The sequence below is a fragment of the Manacus vitellinus genome, unplaced genomic scaffold (assembly GCF_001715985.3).
Source record: "Manacus vitellinus isolate BGI_N305 unplaced genomic scaffold, ASM171598v3 scaffold_31_pilon, whole genome shotgun sequence".
Classification (NCBI taxonomy): Eukaryota; Metazoa; Chordata; class Aves; order Passeriformes; family Pipridae; genus Manacus; species Manacus vitellinus.
In genome coordinates this window covers 3,812,737-3,831,346 of record NW_021940379.1, presented here as the reverse complement: position 1 = coordinate 3,831,346, position 18,610 = coordinate 3,812,737, and the positions used below count along the sequence as shown (strand labels likewise).

The 18,610-nt window shown below is 40.7% G+C and overlaps 1 protein-coding gene across 1 annotated transcript in view; it reads left to right on the top strand.

The window, feature by feature from the left end:
* Positions 1-15,778, top strand: part of SBNO1 (strawberry notch homolog 1) — a 32,003-nt gene extending 16,225 nt beyond the window's left edge. The window contains exons 13-32 of the mRNA XM_029961182.1: positions 519-672; positions 1,356-1,538; positions 1,741-1,838; positions 2,511-2,662; positions 3,210-3,407; positions 3,682-3,852; positions 3,937-4,106; positions 4,878-5,009; positions 6,432-6,567; positions 6,995-7,107; positions 7,208-7,279; positions 7,704-7,803; positions 8,317-8,391; positions 8,650-8,796; positions 8,875-8,969; positions 9,095-9,187; positions 9,611-9,748; positions 10,233-10,309; positions 10,998-11,191; positions 12,055-15,778. Coding sequence (XP_029817042.1) covers positions 519-672; positions 1,356-1,538; positions 1,741-1,838; positions 2,511-2,662; positions 3,210-3,407; positions 3,682-3,852; positions 3,937-4,106; positions 4,878-5,009; positions 6,432-6,567; positions 6,995-7,107; positions 7,208-7,279; positions 7,704-7,803; positions 8,317-8,391; positions 8,650-8,796; positions 8,875-8,969; positions 9,095-9,187; positions 9,611-9,748; positions 10,233-10,309; positions 10,998-11,191; positions 12,055-12,197 — 2,641 coding nt within the window. The 3' untranslated portion in view covers positions 12,198-15,778. The remainder of the gene's footprint in view (positions 1-518; positions 673-1,355; positions 1,539-1,740; positions 1,839-2,510; positions 2,663-3,209; positions 3,408-3,681; positions 3,853-3,936; positions 4,107-4,877; positions 5,010-6,431; positions 6,568-6,994; positions 7,108-7,207; positions 7,280-7,703; positions 7,804-8,316; positions 8,392-8,649; positions 8,797-8,874; positions 8,970-9,094; positions 9,188-9,610; positions 9,749-10,232; positions 10,310-10,997; positions 11,192-12,054) is intronic.
* Positions 15,779-18,610: the final 2,832 nt, after the last annotated feature.

The following is an 18,610-nucleotide window of genomic DNA, read 5'->3' as shown; positions in this document are numbered from 1 at the left end:
AGGGTGACTTCAGTGCTCTCAAGGTATTGCTAGAGGTGTGTTGCTGCTGAAGAGAACTGAAGTTACCTACTAATTAAATAATTCTCATGCCAGCATAAATTCGAATGGCTCACTACAGTTTGTATTAATTATTTTAAATCTTCAGTGGAATCTATAAAATTACAATACAAGATTTTGTTAACATTTGGACCAACTCCATTATCCTCATACAGTTTGTAAGGTGCTGTCTCCTTGTGCTTCCTAGGTCATTTGGGAAAAAAAATAACTGAGTTCTACCTCTTGGGATGCACTTAATTCTCACAAGGCAGGGATACAGTTTTATGTAAAGGCTAAATGTCAAGACCCCCTGATGGGATGTGTTTAACAAAACAGTACTAATGATTTCAAAAACATATTCCTTCGCATTTGTAAGCTCACTGTTTTCTTCTAGAGCACTTGAGGTTGTGGGTTTGGGTTTTCTTAACAAATCCTTGCTCTTGAAAATTCTAATATGGACTTAATTTGTTCCCTTATTTTAGAGGTGTTGGTGCCATGGAAATAGTTGCTATGGATATGAAGCTGAGAGGAATGTACATAGCAAGGCAGTTGAGCTTTTCAGGTGTAACTTTCAAAATCGACGAAGTTCTGCTTTCACAGGAATATGTTAAAATGTACAATAAATCTGTGAAACTGGTAAGAACCCCTTTCTAAATTTGCTTTCTGTATTGAGTTCTGAGAGGTTGAAGTTGGTTGAAACTTGAATGCTCCTGAAACAACCTGTTGAGAGATGGGAATGGCATCTCCTTGTGTCTTTTAATATAAAGATTTCTCCATTTAAGGCTTGGCAAAAGCTGTTAATTTTTGTTCTGAGTCATCAAAGGTGCAGTTTTGGTTGTATCTTCCAGTACCTGCCAAAATCCACTGCCTTCTAGCAGTACTTCAGACACTTTGGTCACTGTTGCCCAAGATAAAGCTGTTCTATTGGTCCTACTCTTGTGCTCCTCTGCCTCCATTTAGGCAAACCAAGGCAGTGGGTTTTTCTCTTCTTGGGATGGTGCTTAATAATTAATTATGGGCAGTGCTCTCTGCTTTCTTAACCTTAATGTATTAACGGAGAAGCTAGATAATTAGAAAATACTATGTATGTTTGCTCTGGTTATAATGCAAATGTATCTGCTTTTTATTGAGAGTAATTGCTTAATTTACTAAACCATAGCTGGGTTTTTTTTGTGAGCTTTGCTGTCTGATGAGTTTCCTTAAAGTGCAGTGTCATAATACTGTAGCTTTAAACTCTCCTGTCTTTATTTGGATATTAAACAATGTATCTCTGAGCCTTCAAATACAACCTGTAAAGCCATTCACGATGTCTCCTTCAGTGGGTCAGTGCTCGGGAGCGGTTTCAGCAGGCGGCCGATCTCATCGACGCGGAGCAACGCATGAAAAAGTCCATGTGGGGGCAGTTTTGGTCAGCACACCAGAGGTTTTTCAAGTACCTTTGCATAGCCTCCAAGGTGAAGAGGGTGGTGCAGCTTGCTCGGGAGGAAATCAAGAATGGCAAAGTAAGTCGACCACAACCTATTTTTAAATATTTTTCTTAATTGTAAAGCTATTAAATAATTTTTTATATATATATAATGCAAATATTTTCAGCCATGTTTTTGTACTTTATGGTATTGAAGCTATTTAATGAGCAGAAATTCAGGCAAAATAAACTTGCAGCTCAGACCTAGTGACGGTGTGTGGTGTTCATTTGTCCCTTAGTGTGTTGTCATTGGCCTGCAGTCAACAGGGGAAGCGAGAACATTGGAAGCTTTGGAGGAAGGTGGAGGTGAACTGAACGACTTTGTTTCCACAGCAAAGTAAGACTGAAGTTTTAGAACTGTTCTTTACAAAACTAACATTCACCTGGTTTTGTGTGTGTGTGTGATTTGTCCTTTTATGTGTCAAAAGTTCATCAGTGCACAGAAAGTTGGGAATCCTTTAGTACTGATGCTCTTTACTGTAGCTTCCTGTACCTAAGATCTGACAGTATTGCTCAGGTGACCCCTTGGTTAGTTCCTAGTTCTTCTGGCATTCCAAAATGCTTTCAGGTGGGAACAGATCGTGCTATTCTACTCAAACTGGGAGGAGGGGAAGACTTACTGAGTGTGCACTGCATTTAAACCAGAGCAGGTTGCAAACCATGACTTCCTTCTATGAGATGAGCCAGAGCCAATCCCAAGGCTGCCTTGCTGGAAATCTTAATAAATTAAATTAATCTGTTACTTAAACCGAGCAATAAAAAATAGCAGTAGCAACACCACTTGCTATCAAAACCAGATTTAGTAGATTTTACGTAACAATGCTGTAAAATAAATGTCTTCTGCTTTCAAGGTGACAAATACAGCAATACAGGTGATAATATTCAGAGTGCTCCTGTGCACTCATAAGGAATCATTCCTCAGAGAGCTGAAGCAGTTAAAATGTTACAGCTTTGTATTTTAAATAAATGCAAATTCCACTGAAGAACTCCTTTTTTTTTTCTTACACAGAGGAGTATTCCAGTCTCTTATTGAAAAGCACTTTCCAGCTCCCGACAGGAAGAAGCTGTTTAGCTTGTTGGGAATTGACTTGACTGCTCAAAGTAACAACAATTCACCCCGAGACAGCCCTTGCAAGGAGAACAAGATAAAGAAACGAAAAGGTAATGCTGATGCTCTTACACTAATGCCACAGTGGAAACGGCAACTTCAGAGCTGCCTAGGAGTGAACTTTGGATAAAATATGGGAATATCTGTACAGTCATTCATGTAAGAGCATGTATTGCGGGTCTCTGAGACTTTTGTTGGAGACTTCCATTATTAGATTTAAAACTGCTGCTGAAGCACTATATCCTGTACATTTTGGGTACTTTTTGCTCAAAATCGGATTGAGCTGTTATGGGTGCAAAATGCTTTGCACAAACCATTTCCTGATGCAGTCACACAAATAATTGCTTTCTTTTCTTGAGGCTCAGTAAAGAGAAGCCTAATACACCCCCATTCCCAAACTGATTATCTTCTTGCCCAAAAGTAGGTGATGATAAAAAACTTGGGAGAGAGATTTTGCTTAGAACTTAGATTCTTTCAAACAGTTCTGTTTTTAGAAATTGAGTATTTTTCTAGTTTGTGTGCAGCAGTGGTAACACAAACCTCAAAGTGTTGACTACAAGCTTTAAACTAAGTTCTTTTTCTTCTGGGGTGATGGATCAGGTGAGGAGATAAGCAGAGAAGCCAAGAAAGCTCGCAAGACAGGGGGCCTTGCAGGCAGCAGCTCTGATGAGAGTGAGAGTGAGTCTGATGCTTCAGATAATGAAGAAAGTGACAATGAGAGCTCCAAATTCTTGAGTTCTGGAGATGATGATGACTTCAACCCATTCAGAGATGAATCCAGTGAGGATGATGAAGATGGTAAGACAGCTTGTGTTTCATCAAGCAAGTAGCTGTATTTGCAAATAATAAGCAGAAAATCTTTCCTAACCATTTCAATGAAGAACAAATAAGTGTTTGCTAATCACGTAGTTTAGTCCTAATGAGACTGGAATTAGCATTAGAATGTAAATCTTCAATTAGATTTTCCACACTGGAGTTCAGACTTCTGTAAGTCACTTTTTGCAATGAGAATGTATTTCCTTCAAAGGGAAGTATTGGCTGTTCAGTAAATGTTTGAAACTTTTAACTTTAGATCCCTGGCTCATTAGAAAAGAGCATAAAAAAAATAAAGAAAAGAAAAAGAAGAAAAGCATAGACCCAGACTCCATTCAAAGTGCCTTACTCGCCTCTGGCCTGGGATCCAAACGACCCAGCTGCTTCACTTCCACTGTTGGTACCACCACCTCGAGCACCAACACGTCTGGTAAGAAGTTTTTGATGTTGATTCGCTTTCTTAGCAGTTGGGCAATAAAATTCTAAATCTCAAAGAGTCTCTCTTAAATTTCAGCAAACAGCAACACAAACAGCAGCTTTGTAACAAGTCAGGATGCTGTTGAAAGGGCCCAACAAATGAAAAAAGAGCTGCTGGATAAACTGGAAAAGCTGGCTGAAGATCTTCCACCTAATACACTGGATGAGCTTATAGATGAACTGGGTGGTCCTGAAAATGTTGCAGAGGTAGGCTGGTGTTCACATGTAGAAAAATGTATGTTTTTAAAGAGCTTGTTCATCAGTTTTAGGCAGTAATCTCACAGGTGGTGAGAATAGAGGTTACCTTGCTGAATGGCTCTGAATTAGAGAAAATTGAGGATTGTTTTAGAGTACAGAGATGAGTTCTGAGTGGATGAACAGGTCATTTCAGAGCCTGATAGTTTCCTGTTGGGTAAATCACACCAGTTTCTCTTGCTTTATAGTGGTCTGTTTCTCTAACTAACTGTAGTCAATTTGAAGCTTTAGTTCATCCTCCAAGACAATGGAGATGAAGGACCTGGCTGTGTTAATGAAAAGCTTGATTAATTATTCTCTTTTTCTCAATAACTTCAGAAATATGTCTTCAAGCTGCCTGTCTCTATCAAGTAGAAACATCATTGTGATTTAAAAGGCCCTGTCAAAATCTATGACACTCTAACCTATCTGTTGAGTTTATTTTCTTAGTACTGCTGGTAAATCCCTTATGAACAGTAGCATAATATGACATTTTTACATAGATATGCTTTGTTATGCTTTTTTTGTTCCCTGAGTTACCTCTAAATCAGTGTTCCACATAGCGGGTCGTGGCATCAACCAAAAAATAACCCAGGTTCTCTATGTACTTTTGCACTTGGAGTAAATTGCTGACTCTATTTTGAGGTTGGTACACGAATAAATAGCAATATTGCTTGGGGCTTTTGGTCATGGAGTGGTTTTGATATTGCCACAACGAGCTTGTGTTCCCTTTTCCTTTGGAAGATGACGGGCCGCAAAGGGCGGGTTGTGAGCAACGACGACGGCAGCATTTCCTACGAGTCCAGGTCTGAGCTGGACGTGCCTGTGGAAATCCTGAACATCACAGAAAAGCAGAGGTTCATGGATGGAGATAAGGTAATCCTTAAAGAGATAAAACATGCCAGATGCCATGGCAACACCAAGCTACTGAGCTGTGGCTCAGCCATCATTGCACAGTGACTCGTAGTAGCGTTGGGATAAAGTATTGCCTAATTATGAAAGAAGGAGTGAAAAATTGTGGTTTCTTCTTTCTCACTATGCTTTCATTAGCAAGAGGAGGAGAAGGAATGAAAAATTGCACTGGAATGCTGAGACATCTTTGTTATATGTCAGTTATAAATCAAAATACATTACAGAAATATGTCTAAGAGTTATCCTTTCTCTGAAGAAGAGAAGCTCCAGTGACCTTATTGTGGTCTTTCAGTACCTGAAGGGAGCTACAGGAGAGCTGGAGAGGGCCTATACTATAAGTACTAGTTAATAAGCATTTTCTGTTCACTGCTGTGTGTTTTGTTTTTCAAATCAGTGTGTTCCACTGTGCTTGAAAGGTCAGACAGTAGTTTGGGTGACCTCAGAGGCTTGTCCTTGAGGTGTGCACCCATGTGCCAAACCAAAAACTTGCACCTTTAAGCTGATCTTGTAAAACAAAACATGTTTAAAAGGCAGATTTGTGGTTCATATCTCTGATTCATTGATCTGGATAACTGTGTACCTCTCCTTCCAAGAGGTAATAGTGAAATTGGGAAATGGGGAAAACCACTGACTTGGTATGAAAAAACTTTCAGGGACAAGGTGAGGTTGTTAACCCTAACAAGGATTGAGAAGTAATGCTGGGAAGAGTGATGGCTTTTGTCCTTTACATTGCAATCTGAAAGAAAATCCTGACTGGAATGATGGTAGGGACTGAAGGTGATAAAGAAGGAGGGGGGAAAAGCCCTTCCCAGTGGTTCACTTGGGCCTTGCTGCCACAAGAGGGCAAATGGAGTGCATGTCACTGTGTGGAACTTGTGTGGTCTGTTGTGACACTTGAGGGTAAAGACTCAGTTCCTGTAAGTGACTTGTGCACAGTCCAAACACTTACATTCTTTGAAGGCACCGGAGTGTCCAGATCCTCCTCCTTATACAGCAATAGCAGCAACTTTTTGTCTTCTGTGTTACTATTGGAACAAGTCTCTGTGTCCCCTCCCTTCTTTCTGAACTGCCGGCCAATGTCAGAGCAACCTGCTCTCTGGGATGGCAAGACTGCAGCATGTACCACCTGCTTTCATTTGTACAGAGATGATGTTGAAAAGTAAAGAAGCAAAACCCACTCCTTTCAGTCCAAAAAAATTAATTAACATTTCTAACTCTGATAAAGGGAACCACACCTTGTCTCCCCTCCCTCCTACTTGCGATAGGAAGACCAAGTAACAGTGACACCACTCCACTCTAGTGTTTGCTAATAGCTGTATAATGAGATTTTTCTTAGACACTGAAAACTGAAGCTTGATTTTGGGTTTATATTTTTCTTCCTCCAAGAACATTGCCATCATCTCAGAGGCTGCCAGCTCTGGGATATCATTGCAAGCAGATCGGAGAGCCAAGAACCAGAGACGGAGAGTTCACATGACCCTGGAGCTGCCCTGGAGTGCAGACAGAGCAATACAGCAGTTTGGTAAATACTTCTTTTTGTATCCTTTCTCTGGCAAACTTAGTAATACTGCCTGAGTGTACTGCTGACTCACGGGAGATCAGATTGAGTAGGTGACCTCTTAAGGACCCCTCCAGTCTTCTTTACTCATGAGCAGAATCTGCTTTTTCTGCAGTCATAGCTAATTGTCTTGAAAGTTTTGAAAGAAACCTTGCAAACAAGCCTGTGCTGCAGCTTTGGAGTTTTATTCATGTATCCAGTGTCTTCATAAAAGTTACCACAACTCTAGAGCATCTGTGCTGCCTTCTGTTGGCTGTAATATGGCAGAAACTTAATTTTCAGCAGGATTAAGTTCTAGCTTTTTTCCTCACTCTACACAATTCATAGTTCATTAGAAATATTCCATGAAGTGGAGTTTATTTAACATACATGCTTCTATTTAATTATCCAGGAAGAACTCACAGATCCAACCAAGTGACTGCTCCAGAGTATGTGTTCCTCATTTCTGAACTGGCAGGAGAGCAAAGATTTGCATCCATAGTTGCAAAAAGACTGGAGAGCTTGGTAAGATTGTTTCAAGTGGTCTGAACCTTCATTTGAGAAAATGCAAATTAGATTTCTTTTTCTTAAAATTCTGTTTAATGACAACTGTGTGTCTTAACAGGGAGCCCTCACCCACGGGGACAGAAGGGCCACAGAAACTCGAGACCTCAGCAGATTCAATTTTGACAACAAGGTGATGGTTCTATTTTTGTTGGAAAACCTGTGCTGTGGTGCTTATTCCACAAATGACCTGTTGAGGAAGGATCTTTCCCATCTCCTACCTTTAACTGTATCACTTTCTGAGGTAGCCAGTAACATTCTTAATTCTGTTTGCAAAGCCATGTAGAACAGGAATGTGTGTAAATCGCTGTTCTACCTTGGCAAAATCTTAACTAAATGGTGTGTCCTTTCCATCACAGCTGAAAGATTGATTTGACAGTTCTAATTAGAAATTAAGACTGCTTTGTTTTCAATTATAAGCTACACTACATAAAGGTAATAACCAATTCCCTTTACTATTGCAGAGAAAAATGTTTTATTGTGAATCAAAGTGTATGTGTGCTTGGGGCACAAAGACTGGATCCCATTGATAGAATAACTTTCTTTTCCTTTCACAGTATGGCAGAAATGCTTTGGAGATTGTTATGAAATCCATTGTGAACTTAGACTCCCCAATGGTCTCACCTCCTCCTGATTTTCCTGGAGACTTCTTCAAAGGTAAGATAATTCACTGGCTGCAATAGCTTTCTTTTGATCCTTCTCCAGTAGGCAGAAAATGCAAATAATTTGAGAGCTATAAAACATTGTTACTATTTAAACTGATCAGCTGGGACAGATGGGAATAACAGCCAGGGAGAGTCTGTGCACGTTGCTTGAATGTTGAAGTTCACGTATGAAACAAGATCCGTGAACTCTCAATAAAAGGAATGTTCTGTATCTGCTTGGCCTGACTATTATATACAGTTCTTTAACTACACTTTCCCATTATCCATTGTGATATCTTGTTCTCATCCATGGTGCCACTGGTGGTTTTCACTGTCTCTGCTTCCTGGAGGGACAGAAGGCAAAATCCTGTCTTGCTTATTGATGTATTAGGTAGAAATTGTAAGTAATGGAATCGAGGGGTGTCACAGTTTTGGAATTGGATCCCATTGCTAAACAAGCTGTTACTTCATTGGGTTATTTTTAGATGGCAAAGCAGCTCTGATTGAACTTCCTTCTCTTTCCTAGATGTTCGTCAGGGATTGATTGGCGTGGGCTTGATAAATGTAGAAGACAGATCCGGAATACTGACACTTGATAAAGGTACTGGTGTGTTCAGTGTATCTTTGGGATGCTGCTGGGAATATCATATGCCATGACAGTGGATTCCTAGCAACAGGACTGAACTTATTCTATCTTCAACTATCTAAGAAGTTACTCTTTTGAAGAGCGTAATGTTTTCTCCATTTCTGAAAGAATGGATTTAAATAGTCTTTGAGACTCTTTGAGTAGTGATTAAGAGCTTGTTATTATCAAACTTAATCTTTGTTGACCTAAAACATGTATTTCTTTTTTTTTAAGATTATAACAATATAGGGAAGTTTCTGAATCGAATTCTTGGAATGGAAGTCCATCAGCAGAACGCTTTGTTCCAGTACTTCTCTGACACGTTAAATGCAGTTATTCAAAATGCTAAAAAGAATGGGAGATATGACATGGGCATCTTAGGTGAGTAAATAATTTGTCAGTACTCTTGTACTTGTGTGAGAACAGAGAAACAGAATAAAACTGTGCTTTCCTTTTCAGATTTGGGCTCTGGGGACGAGAAAGTAAGGAAGGCAGATGTTAAGAAGTTTTTAACTCCTGGATATTCTACCTCTGGACATGTAGAGCTGTACACAGTAAGTTAATTCTGTATCATCTTTATCAAAACTGACATACTAAAAGCTTTTACAACATGTTTAGTTCCTGTGTGTATAACTGTTTTAAAGTCTGTTCCCACTCAAGTACTCCCACTCTCTTGTAGATCAGTGTGGAGAGAGGAATGTCTTGGGATGAAGCAACAAAGCTCTGGGCTGAACAGACAGGTCCAGATGATGGATTTTATTTATCACTACAGGTAAGGTTCTTCTGTCTCTTGGTTTATGTTCAGGGAAATGTAACCTGAAAAATTTACTGTTCAAAGTAATCACTGCTCAGTTTTGCAAGATACTTTTTGAGTCTTAACAAATTCATTTTAAATTTGTTTTTAATGATGAGTATGAAGTGCTCCTTTTAGCTGCTCGGGATATTTTTGATAGGAATATAAGCCCAAAATAGTAACTCTTATTTAAACCTGTATCAAGAAATTAGGTGCTTTCACTGTAAGGAAAAGCTGGGAAGTTAATGTGGATCACTGTGTTCTAGAGGTGTATTATTATTCCTGGTTGTAGTATTACAAACTCTTACTACTCTGTAAAGAACACAGAATGGAATCACTTAAGACAGACACTGTCATCATGTTTAAATTTAGGAAGTTTTTGGTTTGTCTTTCTTTTTGCAGATAAGAAATAACAAGAAAACGGCAATTCTAGTAAAAGAAGTGAATCCTAAAAAGAAGCTTTTTTTAGTATACAGACCAAATACTGGGAAACAACTCAAACTAGAAACATGTGCAGACCTGAAAAAGAAATATAAGAAGGTAACCATTAAAATTATGCTTGTTTTAAACTGGAAAAAAATTGAAAATAACTATAAGGGCTTTCTTTTTCTGGTATTTTTATATAATTCTGGCAAGTCAAAAACTAGGCTTCTTTCTCCAGAGCAGGGCTTGTATTTAGGTCTTTTTAAGCAGGTCTGCATGGTTCTGGCATTCCTAAATCCAAAACTTTCTGAATATAAATTATCTGTGGTGTGGTAATACAAAATGAGGTTCTCTAGCAAGTGTTGAATTTGTAAAAACTTGAGGGAGCAGTTCAGGTTGATTTACTGAAAAAACTCTGAGGTTCTGCTGCGTTTGAGCATTTTGCTCATTCTTTGGGATGGACAGTTTGAAGTTAGGCTGTAGGATGCTGTACCTCTGCACCATCATAGTGTTGGTGCTCCCTCTTTTCTCACAGTAATGAACAAATTGCTTGTGTTCTGTGTAAGTGCTGATGTGTTTTCCTTTATTCCCACTCTTCCAGGTACCCTCTGAGGATGCTCTGCCACACTGGTTGGAGCAGTACAATTCCTCTGCAGACACCTGCACCCACGCCTACTGGTCAGTGTTTGTGTGCACACCAGTGCTTTCATTTGAACTGGTTTATCACTTCTTCTGTTACTCTTGTGAAATATTCCTAAAGAGAAATTGTCCCATAACCAGTCAGATGACCCAACTTTCAAGTGAAAACATGAAGCTTTGCACTCCCCCTAAAGTCCTAATGTATGAGATGAATGCTCTTGTATAAATTACACTCAGTAGAAGTGCGATGACCCAGGAGTAGCTTGTGCTCGAAGTGTCTTGAGCTGAACTGTGATCTGATAGTTCAGATGTTATTTGGGGGGGAAAATGTTTATACTTTGTGTAGAGATGAGATGGATGGGAGAAACAGCTGTTCCTGTGCTGCCTGTTGTGTGTCTGAACTCAGCTATGGCTGAATTCCTGAGGAACAGCACAACTGGTAGAAGTTTCAGATTGATATCGGAGCTTCTGAAATGCACTGATCAGATCCCAGTGTTGTTTCACATACCATCATTCAGGTCACCTGAGAATGGCAGTGTCTCTGACTCTGTACATTTTGAAGAGCACTTTACCATCAGAGCCCTGCTGTCCCTTAGTGTGTCTCACAGCCCTCACTTGACTCTGAATAACATCTTAAATAACTTCAGGTCTCATTTTTAATGAAATTGGATACCTTCTGTTTTGCAGAATTGTTTTGAAAGCTTTTTTTCCCCCCCTCTGTCTGTAGGAGAGGCAATTGTAAGAAGGCAGGTCTGGGACTGGTGTGTGAGGTGGGACTGCGCTGCCGGACCTACTACGTCCTGTGTGGCTCCGTGCTGAGCGTGTGGACAAAGGTGGAAGGAGTTCTGGCCTCTGTGAGTGGGACAAATGTGAAGATGCAGATTGTTCGCCTGAGGACAGAGGATGGGCAGAGGATCGTAGGTAAGTGCACTGCTCCTCCTTTACTGCCAGCTTGGAGGAGAAGGAAGTTGTCACTTTGTCCCAGACTTGTGTAAAAGATGCTTCTGAGACAACAGGCTTGTCAGGGTGTCTGTTGGGGAGGGGCAGAACTCCAGCTGTTGACATCTGTATTTCAGCAGTGTAATACAAACAGTGTTTGGAGGTAGGTTAAAGAAGGAAGAATTTGTTTTCAGCCAGGCTTTGGGACACTTATTCTCTCAGTTCTTTTGATTTACTCAGAACAAAAACATCATATTTGGTCTCTGCCAGCCAAGCTACCTTGAAATCATAATGGCTCCACTTTCCTCCCTACTCTTGAAAGAGATGAGTAGGCACTTGAAATAATTGTTTTCATAGTTTTTGGACTACTGAAAGTGTGCAGAATGACTTCAAGTTTGTCTTCTCACTAAACCTCTTAGTGAAGCCCTCAGAGCAGGGACCTCAGAGCCTGAAATGTCTGTATTTTTTTAAATGTGGATTTCCTCTGGATATGCAATATCCTGGCAGCTCCTCCTCTAGGAACAGTTTTCTAGGATGTTGGAACTAGGTTTAAACTTCCTTGATGGTGTAACTTCTGTGAGACTAGAAAAGCCAAAATAGCCTATATGTGGTTTCATGTGAGAGTGAGTGACATAAGAATAAATTTTGTCACCGGGTCAAAATTTTTAAGGTCGTGAAGCAGGAGAAAGGATGAACCTCTGAGAAGCAGAACTTGTGGCTGTGCTGATTAGACTTGGCACTGCAAACGCTCACTGACTGTTGCATAAATTACATGGTGGAATCACCAGCCCGAGGTTTTAACCAACAAAGTGTTCATGGAACAACTGATTGGTTGCTGTTCCCAGGTTTGATCATTCCTGCAAATTGTGTGTCGCCCCTCGTGAACCTCCTGTCGACGTCCGACCAGTCGCAGCAGCTCGCGGTGCAGCAGCAGCAGATCTGGCAGCAGCACCACCCCCAGAGCATCACCAACCTCAGCAACGCATAGGAGGAGGACAAGCTACAGGTGTTGACTCTGGTGTTTTGAGGAAAAGGCTGTAAAAGCATATCACTTGCATAAAAATCAGGGACAGATTCCAAAGAAATATAACTTTTTCAGTTCAGTTGTGTGCTCTCAAATACTTTGGGAATAAAGAGATCCTAAAAAGGTTGGTAGAACTGAAAGCCAGCAGTTGTTTATGGTGGTGCATCTGTCTTTCCTTATGCTCTCTGTAGTGCTTCCTGTTTGCTTTTACTTTTGGCCTTTTAAGCTACAAACCACGATTTGTTTGAAAACGCTTGAAAATCCCCAAGCAGGCTTTATTTTTATCTTGTCATACAGTGCTCAGGGTTTAACGCAGTGCATCGATGCCATTGCTGTGGGAGATCTCGAATGCATGTATTGAGTATATATATAGAAAATATATATTGGGTTTTTCTCTTCAATTTGAGTTTATAAAAGCATGAAACCTAGAGATTGCACATCATGCATTCAGGTTCCTTCCCAGTTTCTGTTTGACAGTGCATGTCTTTGGAAACGGGCATGGACAGGATAAACACACGAGGCAGGAATTCAGAGAGAAACACAATCTTAGTTGTACAGCATTGGTTATTGCATTTTTATAGTGTTTATACCCAGGTGTTGCATTTTTTCTGGTTCTCTCCTGGGGGTTATATATTTGAGTCTACAACATGTTCTTTTTGTGATAAACATCTTAAATTAAAATTAATTCATTTTTAATGTATTAATGGTATTCCTAATGTGTACTGCAAAGATGGCTGGATGCCTGTTTTTCCTTAAATTGAAGCATTTCCTTAATCTGAGGTGGTTATGGAAACTTAAGTGCAAATTCACTTCCATCTCGCATACAATCTTCTATTTTTTACTTCATTAACGTAATTTAATTTGTCACTTGTAAGATGAAACCTTACTTGAGCTGTAAATTAGAGAATGGGAAACACTTGAGGGTTCCGCTGTATGTGCTGTTTCTGTTACCCAGTAACTTGAATACTGTTTAATATGTTGTAAGACATTGTAGAGTTTATCTGGAGCTGTTTAAAAGAAATTGTAATGTACAAATGTGAATAGTCACTTATCTATAATATGGGTAAGTTTTGTTTTGCCTATAATAGTAGATGTTTATAAGAAAGTGAAGGACAATGTTTGTCATTTCTTGCTTGCACAGGTTGCACTATTGAAAAATTGAGATTGTATAAACCTGTCCAAAAAAACTACAAGATAATGATCTTGTAGATGTCAAATAAAAGTTATTGTACTAACAAGAAGTGGAGTCTTGTTTAGGCAATCACGGTATTCCAAAAAAACTAACAAGTCTGTGCAATTGGAATTTGACAGGACTTGGCATGTTCCAGGCTGCTCTAACCAGGCTTCTGTCTTGCAGCCCAAATCTCTCAGCTGAACTCGCTAATGAGGCAAGAACTAAACTCTGTTTAAAGCTCCAAATGTGTGTTTTAAGGAAGGCTCAGCTGCCAGAGCAGGAGCACTGCAGGGGTGGTACCTCCCGAGGGTCAGAAGGAGCTTCTCCGTAAATAACGGGGCAGAAGTTCCACAGCTTGGGGCCAGAGTGTGTTCCCTTATGGAATTGTCCTCTTGAGGCCGGAGTGTGTTCCCTTATGGGAATTGTCCTCTTGAGGCCAGAGTGTGTTCCCTTATGGGAATTGTCCTCTTGAGGCCGGAGTGTGTTCCCTTATGGGAATTGTCCTCTTGAGGCTGCAGCGTGTTCCCTTATGGGATTGTTTCCCTTGAGGCTCAGTTAACTCTGCCTTTGCCACCAGCCCAGTGCTCACAGAGCCCCTGCTCGGCAGGGAAGGGAGTGTGCCCATCTCCTTCAGCTCCAGCCTGAGCTGGTTGGGAGATTAAACCCCTGCTCACGCTTGGGACTAACTGGGAATACAGACCTGGAATAAATCCTCTGCTCCCTGTTGCTGTAGCACCTGCTGCATCTCTGTAAATCCTTGGAATGCAGGTGGTGGGTGTTGGGAGCAAGGGAAGTGTGCCGGAGTGCCGTCGGAGCCCTGGCAAACTGTGCAGCACAGGGTGTGGGGAAGGATGTTCCTGTGTTCCATACCCCCAAGTGCATGGATTTGGCATCCATTCCAAGAGCAGAGATGGGATTTTTGAGGAGTGTGTTGACGGATCACAACTGCAGCAGACAGGGAACCAAAGTGCCAGTGAGGGCAGGCTGGGTGGGGACTGCCCTGGCTCTGGCTCTTAATTGTTATTTAATGTAGAAACTTCTGGGATCTGAGATGGTAACAATGTTTTAGGTCTTGATTGTCAGTGAGATGGTTCTAAAAGTCCCAGGTTCACAATTAGTGATTTTTTTTCAATTTTTTATCGTTTGTAAAAAATTACTTAGACTTGCTCAGTTCCTAAGTGCTCTCCTCAGCCTGATGTTGCTGGGATGAGCAAATGCTGGATATTCCCTGTATTGATAAGCAAACCAAGCTGAAATTTTATTTCAGCCTTTTAAACTTTCCACAGACTTGTGTCCCTTGGAGGGGGAAAAAAGCTGACAGTACTTCCAAGATCCCTAAGAACCGTTCCCATTCCAGAAATCTATTCCTCCACTTGCTGTCCTTTGCCTGCTCTCTGCTACTTGCCACCATCACTGCCTTGGCTTTGCCACCCAGTTACTAACACAGCTGCAGCCACGGCTCTGGACTGTTAAACATCTTAAAGGTTAACAGCAAAAAAAGAAAAAAAAAATAGCCTTCAAGCTCCAGCAAAGTTTTCTCTCTTGAAAATTCCTGCTCAGGGGGTTGGGATGGGGGTTTGGGGCAGTTTGTTCTCTGCATGAGCTGCTGCTCCAGCTTGGGGAGAAAAGGAGTATAAATAGCACTGGATGGGGTGAGGAACAGTGAGTGGTGTCCCTTTGCAGCACTGCCCCTGAGACAAACATCCTCCTGGGCAGGAAAGGAGACCAATTGTCACTATAAATTACCAGGCAGGGACGGTCTCTGTATTTTCCTGCTTGTGGGGTATTGATCTGCTTTGTAAAAATGAAGTACAAAATGTTCAGTGGAGTGGGTACAAAACTTACAGAGGGCAGATGTCTCTGATAAAGGGGCAAAGCCACGTGTAAAATGGTGTCAACTTCTGCGCCATGGGAGTTTTGGACTCGTGCTGCAGAAGGGGAAGGTACATAATTAAGTTGACTTGAGAACTGAAACTCAAATTTTGGGGTTTCTTTTCTAAACTGTCCCTTGACAGCAACTAAATTATGACTTGTTAACTATGTCTGACACATTAAATGCAGTTGTAACCTCCTAGAATCCTCCTCCCACAGCAAGTTTTCCACTATTTCCAGTGGTTCATTGGGAACACACACCTCTTGTAAGGACTTCCAAGTTCCCTGAAGATGCGAGTTGTCTACTCTGTGTGTAGTATTTTCTTTGTAAATGAAGAAATCTCTGCAACCTGTAAACGCTTGTCCAGTGAATTACCCAGGGGATTTGTATTTTCCTTTGGCATTTGGAATAACTTCCCTCTGCTCCAGCGCAGTCTGTACATATATAGAGTCTGTATGTATATAGAGGTGTTAAAGGCTACTGAATATTGAATGTAAATAACTCCTGTTTTCCTGTGGTTTTTTTTTCCTTCATTCCCTTCCCAAGATGTATTCCTATTTTCTCAACCTGCCACATGGGCAGTTTGTGTGTACTTTGAAATATATAGAGATCATATATAAACCTCCCAGGGTGTGTGTGTGCATTGGGGATGTTCCTTGTTGTCATCAGTGTTTTAAAAGCTCGGTGTCCGTGTTCCGTGATCCTTTTGATGCTCTGTGGTTTTATTCTATATTTTTAGTGTATAATGCATTTTTTTGAGAGAACTGATGTCTTTCAGTGACACAGCGAAACAAATATTTGACTTTTTACAGAGTTTGTTTCCTTTAATCTTTTCAGTGCATTTCAGATCTTGAGCTTTAGTCCTAGAAACATTTCCATTTTCTTCCAATTATTTTTATCTCCAGTTGTGCATTCAGCGAGCTCCTACAATCAGAGTTCTAGAATTAAATTCTATCCTGTCCTAACATGTCAAAGTGTATACTACATTCAGATTAAATGTGACTTAAAAGCACTCTAGAAGGGTGAGGATTTCATAGAATCTTAGAATGTTAAGGGGTTGGAAGGGACCTTAAAGACCATTCAGTGCCAACCCCTCTGTCATGGGTAGGGGCACATCCCACTAGACCAGGTGTTAGTAAACAGTTTGTTCTATTTGCTGGTTTGGAAGTGGAAATGATGCATCTGTTGTAGAATATTTCCTGGGGAAACTTTGAGCGTCCTGTCATGTCTAAATGTGCAAAATGAAGGTAGTGGAACTTTCTTACCTTAGAAAAAATGATGCATTTCTTAATTGTCAGGTAAAAACACATATATTTACCTCAGAGTTGGAGATAAATGAGAATCCTTAGCTGGTCCTTTCTGTGGTCAGTCAGGCTTTGAACAGTGAAGGTGGAGAATGAAGGAGGGTGGTTTGCTCAGTGCTGCAGCTCCAGGGTTTGGCTCTGTGTCATGGGCTCCTGGGGATGGAGGGGGTTGGCAGGAGGAACAAAGTAACACAACCTCCTTAGGTTGGGTATTGAGTTTGAAAAAACACTGGTTTTGAGGAGAAAAACATGAAAGAGGGAAGAAAAGGCTGTAAACAGCTGAGGGCAAGTTGCCCCTAAAAACTTGTGCTGAAGAGAACAAGATGTAAAAACCTCAAGAACTTCCTTGATCTGATGTGCTTTGCTATTTCTTTATGGATCCAAAATAATTTTGGAATAAAGTTTGAGGCACTAATAAGATTCAAGAGTAGGAACTGGGCAGGTTTAAGATGAAGCCAAAACTCATGTAAGTTTTTCACCTGAACGGATCCTGCAGGTTTCTGTTGTCCTGCACCCCATGTGTGAAGGATCTGAGAGATCTGTGTGGAGAGCACAGGCTGAAAGGAAAGGATCTGGTGCAGCTAAACCAGAATACGGAAATACATTCGGATTTAAGGGATGTCCTGCAGCGTTAAATACCTGAACCAATGTGAGTTCCATTTTATGTCATAAGAACTAAGTTTGGATGGTGCCTCTGAACTCAGCTGTGCTCAGGGCATCACTTCCATGAGAGGGGTCACTGTGGAGGAATAGCCTTCCTACACTTGATCTTCACTGGGAAGGATAAAGAGACATTTCTACTGCCATTTCTGATGACATATTGATGTCTCCAATCCTGATTTGGAGAGGATAACGTGGAAAATGCCAGATTCATTGCAGGCACAGAATCACATTTTTATTTGCCAAGTCATTTGATTTATTTATCAGCCACTGACATATTGAATTTTATTGGAAGTGGGTGTTTGCTGCCTTGGCACCTTCCAGCAGCCCTGGGGAGGGTCTGCACTCCCCTGCAATAACCCACTGTGAGCCTGCCCTGGCACAAAGGACATGCTCAGCTTTTAAAGGAGGACTTTGCTGTTAGTACTTCTTCAGTCACACCTTTAACAGTCCAACGTGACAGAATTCCAGAGACACGCAGGATTTAAGCTGAATTGTAGGAGTTCTTTTTATTGCCTGCCCTAATTGGAAAGCTTTGCCACCCTTAGAGCCTCCATCCTGCAGGAGTTGTGCTGCACATCCCCACGTTCTCTGTGCCAGCAACCAAAACCTGCGTGTGCCAACTGTCCAAGAGTGGCAGAACTTGGAGTGCCTGGCAAGAAAATATCACAGCAGTGTGCAGAAAGAGTTATACTCCCCAAAATGACAAACTGAACACGATGAGTTCTGTACTGAGTTCTTTCCTTTTTGGTAAAAAATTGTTAAACAAATTAAACTGACTACTATGTTGGGACTTTTTTTCCCTCTTTTAATTTTCTGCTGTGGAATTTGCCCATCCAGAGATGCTGGAACACCTTTCAGCAACACATCTGCATACCTTAAACGTACTCATTGTCACTCCATTTTAGGATCCTCCAGACCAGCAGAAGTCTTGTTGTAATGATCCAAACAGCTTTTCTTTCAATCCCCTTGAATCCCCAGCACTTAACCTGGTTAATGTCACTAGTTAATTAAACTGCCTTTATTAGCAGTTGAGAACAAATTCACAGCATTCTCTGAATGTTAATTGCAATGATCTTAAAAAAGGGAGGAGGGCTTACAAAAACTGTATCAAGATTGGAAAGTATCAACTTCTTAATGTTTTATGCAGAGCATGCAAATGTCTTTCCTTTATCCAAAGACTTAGTTTGGGATAAACAGATTAATCTACTCTTATGTTTGTACATCTTCTTATATTGACTTTTATTCTCATTTTCCCCAAATTTGGAAAAGTGTTGATGCCAAGTTCTCAGCAATAAATGAAGATGCCCAAACCTCAGAATTTAATTATTCATTTTCACAAAGCAGTAGACTTTGTTCTGCAAGT